At 38.6% G+C, this 17,752-nt stretch overlaps 1 protein-coding gene across 1 annotated transcript; it reads right to left on the reverse strand.

Moving 5' to 3' along the window:
• Positions 1-389: 389 nt before the first annotated feature.
• Pus7l (pseudouridylate synthase 7-like) lies at positions 390-17,752 on the reverse strand (the record flags this gene model as incomplete). The annotated part of the gene is given in 9 exon segments (XM_005406586.2): positions 390-1,697; positions 2,665-2,718; positions 4,144-4,421; positions 6,068-6,149; positions 7,808-7,906; positions 10,878-11,070; positions 12,965-13,124; positions 14,088-15,005; positions 17,657-17,752. Coding segments are annotated over 8 exon segments (2,097 nt in total). The 3' UTR covers positions 390-1,370.

Below are 17,752 nucleotides of genomic sequence, written 5' to 3' on the forward strand. Positions count from 1 at the left end.
GAAAAACAAAACAAAAAACAAACAAACAAAAAAAATACAATTTAGGAATGTGCGACAGTAAACTGACAAACATTAAAATTTTCAAATGGGCAAAATGTTTTTCTGTAGCAACATAAAATGTGCAGATATTTCTGTTATTTGCCATTATAAAGTTGATACTGCCTGATTTTTTTTGTTTGTTTTTTTAAGACAGGATCCTGCTATGTAGTTCAGATTGGCCTTGAACTATGTAACCTAGGCTGGACTTGAAGCCACAGCGATCCTCCTACCCTAAATTCCTAAGTCCTGGGACTACCAGCATGTACCACTGAGGTTGAACCTCCCTGGGTCGAGGGACCTGGGCCCGTGGTAAGCGGCGACACGGTGAAGAGAGACACCGGAGACCAGGCTGATGGCGCAGATCCGTTTTTATTGCGGAAGTATCAGCTGTTTTATAGAGCAGGCTAGAGGCGTGGCAATAAAGGCGGGCTAGGGGCATGGTCTGGAGGTGGTATTATTGACAGGGGCGGTGCGGAAATAAGAGGTCAGAGCGGGACAGTCTAGGCAGGGCAATTTACTCGGTTTGCCGAGGAGTCCGAGTTTGCTCAGACTCGTTCCTCCGCCACGGCTGTCAACCAGACCTCTGGACCTCTTTTTCCCACATACCACCACACCCACCTGCCTTGATTCTTAAAAATAATAGCATATGCTAGACACTAGCGCATGTGGGAGCTGCAGCCACAGCACAAACCTGTGCGACTCTAAAACCTGAGTTTCAGATCATAGAAAAAATAGGGAGTTAATGTAGACCAAGATACAAAAACTGTATGAAAAGTTTTATTTCATCCTTCATCAAAGATTATTTATCTCATAAAGGGGTAAAAACTGCAACCCAAAACCCACCTCTTTATCACGAAGTGCCAACACTGCAATGAATCCCGAATCCCCCGTGCTTGGTTGCTGGGGCGATGCTGGGGCAGCTGGACTCACAGGCTGACAGACGGGACTCCACGTTCCCACTGCAGCACACCTGCCACAAGTTCACCACCAATGAGCTACAATATCTGAGTATTACTTTACAATACTTTTTTCTTAAATGTTACCTTACAGTATATATTTTCAGTAGCTTAAAAAGACTGTAAAACTCATGACTGAACAAACGTCACTGAAGCATGGCATGACAGGAAGAACGAGGCGCTGAGTCACACAGATCTTAAACCGACTCTGACACTTTCATGGAACTTTAAAGCATCAACTTCCAACTTCCGAGGATGCTGTGAAAACTAAGCGACAACAATTATGAAGCTCCTAGCATACAGAAGATGCTCAAAGATGTTACCTCTCTTTCCTCAAAGAGTGACACATATTCAAGTGTATCAAGGCTATCCGTGTTAAACGTCATGCTTCATTATTTCCCTCAGACAAACTGTAGCATAACACGAAGCATCAAGATCAAAAGAGATCAAAAGAGATCCAGCCGCTTCATCCTTCGAGAAACCTGGCATTGTGACATCAGTACCAAGATCTCCCATTAGCTGGAATGAGAGACGATGGGGATGCTTCAGTATCTGCCTGTAGCACCCTGGCACATTCAGTTTCAGAGCAGGCACTTTAAACCTACATGTCTGTAGTCCATCTCTGCTAAGTATTTCCCTGTACCACTGCCCTACTTTGTTCGCTGGGTACTGAATATTGTATCCAAGTACTGGAAGAACCACCTGTGAATGAGGAGAAAAAGAAAATACATGAAATAGTCTTCAGAAAGAGATATAACCGTATTTTACTTTTACGACTAGGGGCACCATAAACTGGGTCTCAGGATATAAATATTTCAATCAGCCTAGAACATGTTTTGAATACTGTATTTTTAATGCTGCCAGGTAAAGAAAATAGCTAAGCAAAATCAAGGACTTTCAATAACTACACCTGATTCAATGAAGTTATCATTAGACAAAGCATGATTCAAGAAGTTAGGACCATTTAATTAGGCAGTGAAGACTGAACCTCTAGGAAATTATGCAATCCTGAAAGCATATCCCGTAACACGAAGAGTGGCCTCTACCACTCCATCATGTAACTGGTAGTTTGGGTCATAACTTTAAACCCCTTTTACTTATTTAAAACATGAAAGTAACCAAGTCACAACAAATAAAAGCTTATTTTCTCAGCTGCTTGCGAGTACACATTGTATTTTGTGGGGATTTTTTTCCTTTGCTGAGGACTTCTAGACAGTTTGTTTGAACAGTACCAAAAGGTAGTCAGAAAAAGGAACAAGAGGAAAATCCCTGAAATATACACAGTATGAATGAATCTCAAGGTTCTTACACAAGTGAAAGAAGCCACATGCAAAGGTTATACTGTGCAACTGCATATATGTGACGTTCTTTCAAAGGCAAAACCACAGCGACACGGAATGAACCAGTGGTTTCCAGGGCTGGGGACAGGAGAGGGGGTTAACTATAAAAGTACATGAGGAAATTTCAGGGAGAGACGAAGCTACTCTTTATATTGATTTCTGAGGTGGTCATATGATTATATGTTGATGAAAAATTATAGAACTAAACTGAGTGTATTTGTAACAAATGATAATTGAAGTTACTAAAAAAGGGATCCTATCAACATTTCATATTCGGGACAATGCTTACACCAAAGTCTAAAGTGACAGTAACTGCTAAGCAAATTTACCTGGTGTATTGCGTACGTACTAGCCGCTTCCTCTTCTTCAGTTACCAGGTGAACCTATTTTTTAAAAGCATGATAAAAATGAGAGGTTCCCAAATGTTCAAATTACATCAATTTTCCCTGACTCTATTTTGTATAATTTGATTCCTGTGATGAATGTAAATATATCTAAACAGGATCTTTTCATACAATGTGTTTCTGGTGAAGCAGATTACATGAAAATTGAGTAATTCTTCCTGCTTCAACTACCGAGAACTGAAGCTGGAAGACAAGGAGAAAGGTGGGCTGCTCCAAGGCAATACTTTCACTTCAGTCACCAACACTCTTTTCCTAAATTACAAAGTTGTTCTTTACTAGGCTGAATCCAAGATCTGCTTCTGTACAACCGATTTTCCCAGTCTCACCAACCTCATAATACTGTACACACAGGCATGGTACTTGTCAACCTTTGTGTCACAGAACAGTAGTAGGTGTCACAGAAAGGAGAAAAAACCAAACGTGTATGATGAACTAAATTTGAGAAATGCTATATAGGAGATCACAGAATTAAACCAGGCATGGTGGCACACACTCGTAATCTCAGCACTTAGAGGAGGCTGAGGCAGGACGATCACCATGAGTCTGAGGCCAGCCTGGGCTACAATAGTAAGTTCAAAGCCAGGCAGCTTACGCATAATGAAACCGTGTCTCAAAAAAAATAAGAAAAAAAAAAAAAAGAAAAGAAAAGAAGAGGAGAAAAGGGAACTATGACCTCTCTTGCATCATCTCTTCCGCTGTTTTGTCTTTTACAGATTTATGGGCATCCCTACCATACTGGGATTGAAATAATTTATGAACAAATTAATTATGAATAAATACTGAACAAACACAGTCAAGTACAGAGCACCACGCTTTGTTTTTTAGAGCACCTTTCCAGGTTGGTATCGAACAATTAACTACAAATACACTTCTGCTGTATGACTGCTCCCCAGCTATGAACTCATCTAAGTTTTAAATTGTGTAATCTACATTTTTCCATTCTCCCTCTAAAATACTGTAAAAGAATTTTAAAAGCCAGACTGGAAATGGATCTAATACAGTGAAAAGCAAAGATGGAACCTAGAAAGCACAAAAAAGATAATTTCGGCTTTAAGCCTGAAGATACAGCTGTGCCTGAATCAATCAAAGGTCTTCAGTTTTAAGGACTGATAATTTTTGTTGTTTACTCCTTAAATAAGTTTTGAGTTATATTTGTCGTATTTAAATCTAAAAAGATTCTCTTTTAATTTTTTTATTTTTCCATTTACTGACATCCCACATTAAAGGCAGAGTAGCATCAGGGGATTAGGAAACAAAATACACATATACACACACGCATGCACATATACATACATATACACATACATACATAAAATAGATGTTTAGTTGTTTCCAAAGTCAGGGCTTCTGAAAATTTATGTCCCTGGTATGTTAACTACATCTCTCTGATGAAATAATACCTACTTTACTACTGGGGAAATGCTCATCAATGTCTTCATCCAAGCAGATCAAATCACCTTCCACCACTTTTGATCCATAGGTTGCAAGTCTATACGACACCGCCTCGTTCCAGATTTTGCTACTATATGCATGAATGTAGAATATGCGCATAGAATGGGGAAAAGAGAACCACGCCTGGGTGCACCCCTCCTCCGTCATGCCGAAGCGATGTAACGCCTCCAACAGCGCTCTCTCGCGAACTTTGAACTCAGGCATCAGGGAAAGCGTGCCTTTAGCATCCTCTGAAATGAACAGCAAATTAGATAGTCAGCCGCTTTTACTTAAAAGCCCCTTATGGAGCCCTTCCTTACGCTGTCTAAATGAGAGACAAACACCATAAATATGAAGATGATCCTTGACATTAGCAGTTAAACCTAGTTATGCTTAAAGGGCTATTTTTTGAAATGAAAAGTCATTCATTGTTTGACCCTCCTTGTATCTTCCTAGCTGAAAAAAAGGGCAAAAAAGTCCAAAATTCAGAATGGTTTATAGAATTCCTTCCCTGGAAGTGGACCTCATTTGCAGTTGAGAAGACTGTCAAAATAAACAGTAGAAAATCCCCACAGATTAAACAAATCACCACGTTGGTAGGGTGTGTGTGTGTGTGTGTATGTAGTATTTGATACTGAGAATTGAACCCAGAGCCTCAAATAAGGTAGGCAAGCTAACATGCTTGCCCACTGGACTAGATATATTTGAAGTTTTACAGATGTATACACAGAATTTTGAGAATAAGAAAGAACTGAGATCCAGATCCTCCACATATACTACTAGGCCTCTCTAGCAGAATGCTTTTTAAAATGTAGATTCTTGGGCTCCACTGCAAATACGTTTATTCAAGTGGTTCTTATATTCTGTATTTCAATAAATTTACTAGGTGTTCCTTAGGCACATTAGCTTAAGAATCACTGACATGGAGAAATGATGTCCTCAGACTCTACAACAGAAACAAGCAAAGCAGTCATACTGACTTTCTTTTAGTATTCATTAGATTTTGCCTCACAGTTAAAATGCACACACTGTTCACAAATCACGGTGTGGAACAAATATATTACCGTCTTGTGAATGATTATCTCTATATAATATGTACATAATTTAAAATAATGAATAGAAGAAATATTTGAAAACTATTGTCCTTTATTTCAGTGGAATTCAGTATATCTATGTAAAAGATCAGACATTTGAGCGAACCTAAAGTGGTATGGTCACTGCTATTATTATTTAATACATGTAATATTTATCCAGCATGTAGTATGTGGCAGGCACTCTTTTAAGACCCTTAGTTAAATCTCTTAACAGTCTTTTAAGTACCAGTATTAGATTCAATTTAGAGACAAGGCAACAACAGGGCTAAATCGCCTGCGTAAGATCCTTCATTTGGAGAGTCCTCATGTAGAGAGCAGCCCACGTGGTCTGGAGCTACTTTTTTTTGTGAATCCCATTACGCTCTCTATATAGAAACCATCACATTGATGTAAAGTTTTCAAAATCGACAGTCTGGGTTAAACGTCAACTAGATACAAAACAATGCATAAAGCACACAACTTCATTGTTTACTTTTGAGTCTCCTCTGGTTACAGTGAATTACACTGCCATCAGTACCAGTTTAGAGTTCGGAACTCTTCTCTCCGCAGAAAATCTTGGCCAAGGAAAAGTAAGAAACTATTTCTCTGCTACCTTCAAGAATATTTACAACAGACAAAAAAAAAGTTCCAGAGATCTGGTAAAAATGAAGTGCTTACATCATGCAATACAATGACTCAAAATACAATATATTTCAGTGTATTTCCTCTCACATGTGTATTGCAATAAATGCCCTCCTGCTGACATAACATTTGCATTTTTACGTATCTGTACAGCCACACACAGGATAAAATAACTCATATACCAGTCTGAAGAAAAAATGTCTTGGCTTTATTTACAGGATCTTCCAAGTCCTCTGGTGTAAGAAATAATTTTACGGCCTTCACCTTGAAACAACAAGCAAGAAAACACAGGTTGAATAAAAACGTTAAAATGCTCTTAAAATATGCAAGTCCTTGGCCACCCTAAAAGAACAGGCATTTGGTAAATATCTGAGGTTATAAATTTCTCTGCAGACTTTCCCAAGTTAAGTAGTCAATATTCCACAAGAAACAAAAACCTGCACAACCCAACTTTCTGTGCAGGTTTAAAGTATTACAGAGTGGAGAGAGTGCCCCGCCCACTCCCCTGCACAGCTGCACTCCAGCATTCTCCAACGGAGATGTGAGCCCAAGTGTAACGCAGTGACCTAAGCACTCACACTCGGTCAACGGGCGTGACAGACGCTGGAGAGGAAGCAAGCCAAGGGAATGGTAAGTCACTAATTTCCTTTGTATCCTCAATTCCCTGAATTCTTTGGAAAATGCTCTCTGTATCTTATTACTGTCTCCACTGCTGGAATTTATGTCTCAGTATTGTACATGTCCTAGAGTAGGAAAGGATCTTAAAACAGGTCAATCAGAGTGTAATGGTGCATGCGTGTAATGCCAGCACTCAGGAGACTGAGGTAAGCGGGTATGAGTTCAAAAACAGCCGGGGCTATACACTGAGTTCATGGCCTGCCTAAACTACATAGTGAGACCCTCTCTTAAAACAAAAAGGAAGCCTGGTGTGGCGGCACACACCTGTAATTTCAGCACTGGGGAGGCTGAGGCAGGACTGCTGTGAGTTCAAGGCCAGCTTTAGCTACACAGTGAACTACACAGTGGCATCCTGTCTCAAAAAAAAAGTCATTTGGCTCAATCCTCTTAGACAGTATTTAATCACGCAAATAAATATTCAATCAGAAGCTAATACATTCCAACAAATATTAAGCACCTGCTATATGCTAGGTACTGTGTAGGGCACCGGACAGTGTTGATCAAAAGGACATAGTCTTGTTCTAGTAAAGCTTACTACCTATGAGAAAATATTAAATAAGCAGCCAAAATAAATATAATAAAACTTAAGATGGGAAGTCTAGGATGATGCAAGACCATAAGATGTGTGAGTTCACTCTTTCTTGGAAAGTGAAATAAGAATATTTAAATTGCGACATCATCTTACAGATGAAAATGAGTACAATACTATCATATCTTACATTTGTGCAAACACAGAACTTTTACAGTTTTGTAGTTTTCCTTCATTATGTGTACTGCACTCCAAGGTAAAAATATATACATATATACTACCTATAGATACATATTAAAAGTACACATGTACAAACATTTGAACTGGACAATGTAGCTTATATGTGACATGTATTTTAAGTTTCATTTGAGACTAGTCAGACTTTGTTTTCAAATCTGTTGTTTCTCTTTTAGTGTCTGGACTTCCACATGATCTGATAACTAATTTATAGAATTAGAGGGTGTTTCGTCTAACTCTTCTATTTAGTACACTAAGGATTTAGGGCTTCAATTCTCTGCCCAGTCTCCTGTAAGAGATATTACATATACTTTGCTTTTTATACTTGAGTAGTGTATTAACAGTTACTTTATATTCAATGATCTAATATATGTCATCTATGTATGTATGTGTATATACATAAGTTATGGTTAAAAAAGCAACAGGTTAGCTTGTGTAGTAAGTAAAAATGAATAAACAGTATTTTTAAAATTCATACCATTTCACTCTTCAGCAATGCCAATCCAATTTGGTCTGTGTGAACTTTCCTTCCCTTCCCAAATCTCTGTGGTCCATAGTAATTCACAAAACCTTTAGTCTATGAATACAAAATATACCATATATTAAGTACATAAGTTTAATTATTATATAAAAAAATTAATGAAATATTTCTCATATTTATTTTAGCAGCACAATTTTTTTTCCGGGGGGGGGGGTTCCAGTACCGGGAATTGAACTCACGACCTTGCGCTTGCTAGGCAGGCGCTGCACCGCTGAGCTAAACCCCCAGCCCCACTTACATTTATTTTAATCAAAAATATCTTAATTAGTGATAGGGACACAGGAGCCAGTGGGAAAAATAATATTTAGTTAAAGACTAGAAAGGAGAAACACAATTACGAGCATGAAGGGGAGGGGACATAAAAAGAATTAAGATGGTTTATGTACATGTACCAACACTCCATGATAAATAAAATCATTATGTACTGCAAGCTAATAAAATAAAAACTACTAATGTATTCATAAAAATTTTGAAAATAAAATGTAAAAAATAAATGAATGAAAAAATAGAAGTCAGCACATAGAACAGTGGAGAAAGGCAGCCTTCTGGTCACATTATTAAGGGATTTCCTGGCAGGCATGACTGTCATTGCTAAAGCCAGAAACTTCTGGGCAATCTAGGATGGGCTAGTTAGCTGGCAACTGGACCTGATCTCTGCCCTGAAGTTCTTTCTTATTCTGAGACTCTTCTGCTCTCAGATGTTGAGCACAAGAAACAGATTTATTTTCAAGCCCAAGTCTTGGCTCCTTCACATAATCGTTTATTATTTAGCTCATCTCATTTTCTTACAGCATGCCCCCACCCCAGCCAGAAAAGTCCCATGGTATCACTCTGGCAGGGCTCCGCTGGTGAAGCGATCACAGTGCTTAGATTCCAGGGGAAGGCAGAGAATTCACCTCTAGGTGTAGGTCAATCTTCATTACTCAGAAGAAACGGAAAATTATAACTTCTTACTATAAACTTTACAGAACATGGGCAGTGGTTAAATGTGCTCTTACAAAGAAAACATCAAGCCCAGATGGCTTCCTGAGAGACAAAAGAATCTCCCACCCTCAGTCCACCAGGGGAGTGTATGTTTCTCCAGCCAATAATTGTTATTGAGCACCAACCCACAGACTATTGAATGAAAGAGGCTCAGACAGTTTTTTATCAGTACCACATAAAAGGAAGGGTGTCTTTACATCAAGTACAAAACTCAACTGATGATAGGTAAATACTCCCTTAATTCAATCTCACAGTTGAATGTTTTATCACTTTAAATTTGAATAGATTGAGATAACTTAGAATGACCAGAATAATTTTAACTACTACTCCTACAAATTAATTATGCAGAACAATCAGAGCTATCTACAACTCTCTAAAGAAAAACTTAAAACATTCTTTATTTTCAAGGCCATTCAACTCCCTTCATCATGAGAATTAAGACAGCTGGCTAAACCTAAGATTATTTCCACTAGAAATTTTATCACAGGCAACTGTTCCTTCTTAAGTACTGATGATAAATGCTATCAGAGTTCATAGAAATCCTTCTATTTTTTAAGAGGTATCATTTTAGCAACAGCTTTTCAGTCATGGGAAAAAAAGTAGGTCAATCAGGAGAAAAACATGTAACATATATAAAATATGCAACCAGAAAACTCTTACACATAGGAGAAATTGATTTTTTAAAAATGAGAGGAGGATACAGCGCAAACAAGCTTTATATCTAAAGAGGGGAAGACGGGTTCAAAGGAGGGGAAGGGAATGGGAAAAAAGGAATCAAGATCTATCACATACAAGTACAAATTCACTATGCTGAATGTGACCATTATGTATATCTAAATTGTACGAAAAACTTTTTTTTTTTCCCCCGGTACCAGGAATCGAACTCATGACCTTGTGCTTGCCAGGCAGGCGCTGTGCCGCTGAGCTAAATCCCCAGCCCCTTGTACAAAAAACTCAATAAAAAAAACTATGAGAAAAAAAAAGATCTTCAGCTGTAAGATATTTCCCAACTGTAAGGCAGCCAGGCTTTGTCCGCTTGTCTTTCTGTTAGACAGGTATAAAATTGTGTAAAAAAACACCCTTGCAGTGAAAACTTGATGAGTCTCTCAGTATGGGCAGCAGAACAGAAAGAGGCAGGACCTTAATTTAAAATACCAACGTCAGAGCCTCACCCCCAAGTGGTCTCATTTAATTGGTTTGAAAGCAGAAACTGACTGCTGGCATTTTTTTAAAGCTCCTCAGGTTGAGAATTACTGGTGTAGATCAGGGACTGGCCAACTACTGGAGCCCACAGGTCAAACTTGGCTCATTACAGTACTCACTTTTATAAATACGCTTTTGGAAGCTCAGCCTGCTCGTTCATTTATATATTGTGTGGCTGCTTCCACACAATGGCAGCTGACTGATTACAACCAGAACCACAGGCCCACAAAGGAAAAAGTGCTATCTGTCATTTACAGAAAAATGTGCTAACCCTTAGTCTGGATGATCAGACTAAAAGCTATGTCTGCACATGCGTATTTTCAAATCTAGCACATGTCATTTAAAAACCTAAGTAATGTTTTACTATAAGACATAATGAACTGTATATAACTATGTGTATATATAGAAAAAAATTCAAAAGTAGCTTAAAAAAAGATTATGCACGATCTTAAAAGTAATATATTTACCAAAAATTTCTGAAAAGAACTACTGAACACGATTTCCCAAAAATACGTTTCTCTGACTAAAATACTTTTCTACAACGAAGACATTAAAAAAAAATTCCTCTTATGCAGACTGTCCCTCCTTCTTTGTGAAACTCCACATTGTACTGTATTTTAAAAACTACTCATGTTGGTTTGAATATAACAATTACTAAGAAGAAAACAGAAAGTAAGCCAAATGGTTCTAATTATCATTTTAAAAAATAATTTTACATGCACATAAACAAGAAAAATAAGTTGCTCTTCCTCCTTCACTGCAAAGAGAGAACTATGATGACTTTCCTGTAACACTCTATTTGAAAACTGAATTTTCTTACCTTAACATTTTCTATTGCTTCCCAGATTCTCTCTCTCAGGTTTGCAGAATCGTTTTCTTTACTTTTTAAATTTCGAATGACAATATCAAAGTGATTTCCTTTGAGCTGACCAAGTCTAAGGGATTCACTTACAGATCGAATGTTAGACACATTCATTCTTTTCTTTTCAATTTCTTTTTCAATATTTTTCAACCTGTAAGTAATACATCAAAGACTCAGTTAAATCTTACATTAAAAAAATACTTCAACATAAATAAGATTTCAAATGATCACTGCCTGGTAATTCCTCATATGAGAATACAAGTACTAACACAATATTAACTTCAGAATACTCTAAAGTTAATGTTATGTCAACAAATACACACCAAGTCACCACTATTACGGGAGTACGCTAACAGTTACTTTAGGAATTTGAACATGTATTACTAATGCTATCACTTAAATGTGTAGGCGCCTGACTTCTAAGTTCATGTGACAGAACCTCCCAACTGCTCTTGTGACCTTCGCAAGTGAACCCCAAAGTCGGGGTACGCCATACCCCAAAGCTGCACCTTCCCAGGCTTGGCTCTTTCCCTTCTCAGTCGCTCTTCTCCCAGTATTAATGACAAAAATCACCAGCACCAGATAATTTCCCTATAATTCTGCTTTAAACCCTTTCTTATTCAAACCTTCAGTTCTCGCCCAACATCTAACCAGACTGCGATTTTCTTACCATAAATCTCAAGGCCTTGTAGAAGCCAACATACATTTTCCTTCACATCCGTATTTTAAGTAGTCCTCACAAAAAATACCTATTTTAGAAGTAGACTGCTTAGTTTCTTAGCCCTCCAAATATTTGTCTTAAATAACTAATCCAAAGCTCTTCTTCTTACCATACCACAGTTCTTGACCACAAAAACAGAACCATCCCTGTCTGTGTCCCATAGAGAAGAGTTTAGGAAAACTTAGAAAAATCTACTTACAAATAGTGATATTTAAATACTTGATGACTAAGGATTAAAACATTAACTGAGACTGAATTTTGACCCAGTGATATAACTTTTTGAAGTTTACCTTAAGGAAAGTATACACAAAATATAAATTTAAGTCTAAGAATGTGAATCATTATTTACATTGAAAATTGGAAAGAATTCCTATTTCCAAAAATAGATGACTATTAAATAAGCCTATATTACAGACACACATTTTCATATAAGAATATTACTTATTTTTAAAAATATGAACAGCATGTGCAATGTAACTTTCATATGTATATGTGTATGTATGTGTGATATGTACATGTGGTACAGTCTCTGAAAAATACCTTGAAAGAAATAATTGTTTATTGTAGTTTTTTTTTGAGGAGTGGAATCATTAGTGACTTAATTTCCTTTTTATACTTGTTTCTACTTTCTCAATCTTCTACATTGAATACATATTTATTTTACAAAAAATATTTTTACTATAAAAAATACTTTTTAAACTACTAAGTTGAAGAGAAGCAAAATTTGAGTAATTTGCACTGTATTTAACAAGGATGTATTTTAAATGCAATCATGAAAATGAAGTATTATACTGATTAGGAAAAAATGACTTATAAAACACTTTCCTGAACATAAATGTTTATTTGAATATAGTACAGGATATTTAGAAAAATTTAGAAAATTTAAAAATCTCCCACTTTTTAGTTTTATCCTAAAATTTCCTGTATTTTCAATATAAATCAAAGATATATTTGATTTATATTGAAATTTGTATTGATGGTATTATTCTTCTCTTTCTTTTTTTTTTTTTATGTCTTTTTGAGACAGGGTCTTGCTATGCAGTTCAGGCTGGCCTTGAGCTCACTTTGTAGCCCACGCTGGTCTTGAACTTGCAACGATCCTCCTGGCTCAGCCTCCCAAATGCTGGGATTACAGGCGTGCACCACCACACTCGGCTTTATAACTCTATTTATAACTATAACAATGTAAGTATGTGCTGATGGCCTATAATCAAATAATATTGATACTGAGGTTAATATTCTTCTAGTAATGAATTTTTAATTTTATATTACTTGACGCAATAAAAAAAGGAAACTTGCATCTTATAAAGTAATACCTTATTACCTCTCTGGAGTCACTTTTCTTACGACCATTGCCTGGTAGGTGATGGCTTTCTTGTCTTTAAGGCCTGCATAACTGAAGTCAGAAGGAATCACACCAAGTTTGATAGCTAAAAAACCAACTGCTTCGAACATCTCCAGATTTTCCTTTTGCAGTGTGAAAGCTGAAACAAAAATAATCTCAGATTGCAAAAGAAAGGCAGCTGCCACTTCTCAGTTACACTCTTCCCCACAGTACTATTCTAGTTTTTATACTTGTGGAAATTAAATCTTAAGAGATTTTTAAATTTTCACAAAGCTTTGTAAACTAAAGTCCAAATGTACATTCAAACCCACACAACTTTAAGGTCCGGACTCTTCATTTATACCCTGGAGTGCTACAGAGTATAATCCTGCTTCTGTGCCATCCACATCTGTGCAAACTTGGGCGCTACTTTTCTTTAAACTGATTTGCTAAGCAAATCTGTAAACACATTCCATCCTCCGAGTTAGGCTCTGGATTTGTACAGTGAGATTTCACCGGTTCTGTCCATCAGAGGAATTACACATATGCCTCAAAATGGTAATTCTCAAAAAAAACACTCCCCAAATCAGCAGGGCGAGCAGCACTGGGGAATTAGTGTACACCCCACTCAGTTCTTCCAAATCAGAAACCGGGAATCACACTAAAAGAGTGTTTTAATAAACGTTTGTGAGATTATATTGCATGCTAAAGTTTGAGCACATCTTAGAGCAGACTGATACAGCCGTTTTCAAGCTCTATATTGCAAGGAGGAAAATTTGTTTTGCAAATACTTCTTACTTTAGGAAGCACAGCAAACACATACTTAATAAATACTTAGCTTTAACTGACTCTCAAAACAGGAAATCAGAATTTACTATCACTAATACTAAGCCCGAAAGAACTGTTTCAACTTTATGTTTGTGACTCTGTTAACTGTAAATGTCTATTTTACTCATCTTTCCATCAATGAGGCTAATTATTACATTCAGTGCAACTTGAAAGATTGTTTCATGAAGTAACAGAGCACATAATCTTTCCAAGGCCTCTCTGGCCAAGTCTGTTCAAATTATTTATCCAACTTCCACTCAACTTTAACTAAGAAAATGATGTTTTGTTAAATTACCTGTGTGTACAATTTTTCCTTCTCGGCATTCAACAAGAGACCTTTTTCCACGCTTGCGTGTTTTCTCCCGAAATCTTACCGTTATCACTGTGTTCGGATTACTAGCGCTGTAATTCTGTTCGGGGAAAGATTTGGTTTCCACAAGGTTTCCAAACTTCTTGTTGACAAAATGGTGGACAGCTTTTCTGTGGTCTTTGTTTGCATCAGGTTTAAAAGTAAACTTGGAATTTTCTTTCTTAGCATCTAAATATTTAAAAAAGTCCAATGCTTCCTCTTCAGATACCAGGTGACAGAGTTCTTTATACTCAAGGTTTGGTTTTACAACAATTTCACTGTTTTTTCCTACAGTTATTAAAAAAGGAAATTTTTGCCTAACAGCACTATGTAAACTAGCCCTCTGGTTTTTGTCAAGGATTCTGCCTAATGAAAATTCAGGGAATGGTTCAGATGACTCAGTTTTTGAATTCCACTTCTCCTTTATTTGACAGGCAAACTTATTCAGGGATTCATTAGTTTTTCCATCTAAAAAAGAGCGCAAGACATCAACGTTTTCTTCTTCATGTTTGGAAGTCCTGTCATCAATAGTATTTTTTTCTGAATCTGACTGATGATTTTGGTCACCGTTGGAGCAAACAGGCGAAGTATTTTCTTGGTTACTTCTATCTTCAAAGGACAAATTTTGAAGATCTAGTTTTGGCTTCTTGGCAAAATTACTCAGCTCTGGCAGCATTTTATTAACCAAAACAGGTTCATCGATGGTTTCGTTAACTAATTGTCCCTGTTCATTAATCTCAGTAACAATAAAGTCACTTGGTGAGCTCTTTATCGTACCCTGAAATCCAATATGCTCATTAATGAAGCACAAAGAACTAAACCGGCTTTCATCCTCTGTATCCTCTTCCATTCTAATAGTAATGCCTACAAAAGAAACAGATTCAGTCAGTGACCAGAGAGAGAAGTTGCAAATAACAACAAAAACACTGGTCTGCAGCGTTTACTTAGTTCTGTCACCCATTTAATACTCAGTTCTCGTAAATGACACTAATAATTTACAGCCGTGTATTTATCATTTGTACTTTGACACCCCTGTACCAAGCTGAGTAAGGAAGAAAATCATTTTTGGTATAACTAGTGATTTATAACTTGATTTTTCACTCATTCCAGGCTCCTACATAATATCCAGGATGAAAATGGATCCATTTCAAGTTTATCTTAAAAATATGTGTAGGGGGGCTGGGGATTTAGCTCAGCGACGAAGCGCCTGCCTGGCAAGCGCAAGGTCGTGAGTTTGATTCCCAGTACCGGAAAAACAACAAAAAAAAATATGTGTAGGCCCATAAAAGGAGGAGAACAGGACTATTTCACAATGGTATGTGTGGTTTCATCACTGGAGCTTAAAATTTCCACTAATGCCAAGAAATTACGGCCAGATATTTATGTATTAGAGCTTAGAAAACAAGAGGGAACAGTAAGACAGAAAAAAAGTTCAAACTGATAAGTAAGTAAAGTCGTTAAATATCACCTTACAACCTGTTTATATTCCGAGGCAGGTTTAAGTTAGTCTTGGACTTTAAGCCTTCTCTAAAGCCCCCCAGAAATACAGAAATCCTAAGTTGATCCAGAGGAAAACTCTGGCCATGTTATTAGCATCCGAGAGAGGAAACCCTCATAGGGTTTCCTTGGGCAGCAGATGAGAGACCGGTTTTCTGCGACGCCTTCAGTCGTTGACACACAAGGCATCACGACTCTACCAGAGCAGCTGTAGGAAAGTAAACTGTCCGAGGCCTCACTGCTTATCGCTATCATCGTATGGTCCTTCATCCCACTGCGACCATGTAGTCTACTACCCTGAACCAATTTAGCAAACTACTTCCCTGCCCGATCCTTTCTGCTGTGTCATGCAAACATCAGAGCGCATTCCCTGTATTCTAAATTTCTAGGAAAAATAAAATTTAAAAAAAGATGTCTTTATTTTCCATCACTGCTCTGGTTTTTTGCCCTAATGGAAACGTGGCTATTTGCCCAAACTGCTTCTTCAGCAGTCCTCTCAACTGATGGCTATTTCTTCTTTCACAGGTATCATCCGTCAGGACTGGGCAGTTATAAATGTTCTCTGATTGTCACTGATCTTTCCTAACCATTTCTTCCTCTTCTACCTCCCAAAACAATACTTTTTTTTTTTGGTCTTTTTGAGACAGGGTCTCGCTATGCAGTTCAGGCTGGCCTTGAGCTCACTTCGTAGCCCAGGCTGGTCTGGAACCCACAACAATCCTCCTGCCTCAGCCTCCCTAGTGCTGGGATTATAGGCGTGCACCACGCCCGACCAAAAAACCAGTTTCCCTTCGGATCATGCCATCAGGCTTTACCATCTGCTGTCATCCTCACTGACCCCTGATGACTCCTTTATCCACTGATAACTTCTGGCTCACCACCTTCTTACCCGGCACACCTCCATGGTCACCCAGACGGAGCATGTACTCAGCATCCTGGTTCCTTGCTTCTTCATTCTCATCCTCACCCTCCTACCTCTGCTTCATTTTGGTCATCTGCTCTTATGGTAATAACTCTGAGTTTCTCATCCACAAAAGCCATCCAACCTTAAACACCTGACCCCCCAGTCACTACCACCATCCTTCCATCAGCCCTCCTTAAAACCTCTATTCCAAAAACCCCTAGACACCGTGAGGGTCTCTCACTCCCACTTCTACATCTTTGCCCATTCTCTGGGCAGCAGCCAGAATGTTGCTTTAAAAGATAAATTACATTGCAACTATATTAAAAACCCTATCACCACACGTACTGTAAAGTCCAAATTATTATCCCTGAATTCCGGACACCTAAGGTTCTGGACCCTGTCCTTTCTCCAAACTCATCTTGTACCTTTAACCCATTATTCTATTAGCTGGTCTTTTTTATGACATTCATGCTAACTGTTCCTGCTACTTAAACTGTTGCTTCTTCAGTTATACAGCTGCACCTTTTAGGGTTCACGTTCTCATAAATGTCCCTGACCAGTAATCCACAGGAACCCGCAAGCCATTCTTTCACAAAACCCTTTCCAGTTTTTTTGGACAGTACTTCCAGGGAATGTTTTTCTGGGTTATTTACTGTCTACTTCCCCCAACCTAACGTCAGCTCCCTCTGAGCAGGAACACCATCTGCCTTCCTAACGATTAGCCCACATCGAGAAGTGTCGATTACAGAAGGGCTGCAATCAGTACTGACAGCTGTACAATCACACCACCAGTAGAAAATATGGGCTGTAAGAGTGCAGAGGAAGAAGGGATGACTTCTGTCTAAGACAATCAGGGAAGCAGCAACGCAAGGAGCAGCACCTGTTGTGACTGACAGCGACACGCCCCCCGGGGTGGGGCTCCCCGCTGGGGGCTTTCGGAAGGTGACCGATTACAGCGGACTCGCCACTGGGCGGGGGGGCCTGGGGGAAGAGGTGGGTCAGCGGGGCAGGGGCCTGGGGGGTTTTCCGGACGCCGCCCCCTCCGCCCTGCTGCCCGGCCTTGCAGCCCGGCGACTGCAGACCGGGAGCCAGAGCACACCGCTCCGCCTCTGACCTGCTGGGGCCCGGGAGACACCCACGAACAGGAGCCGCAGTCGGAAAGCAGCCCCCGCTGTCGGGGTTGGCCCTGGAAGAACGACCTCTACCGTTC

This window comes from Chinchilla lanigera, unplaced genomic scaffold (assembly GCF_000276665.1).
Source record: "Chinchilla lanigera isolate Chin_1 unplaced genomic scaffold, ChiLan1.0 scaffold00099, whole genome shotgun sequence".
In the NCBI taxonomy this organism is placed as follows: Eukaryota; Metazoa; Chordata; class Mammalia; order Rodentia; family Chinchillidae; genus Chinchilla; species Chinchilla lanigera.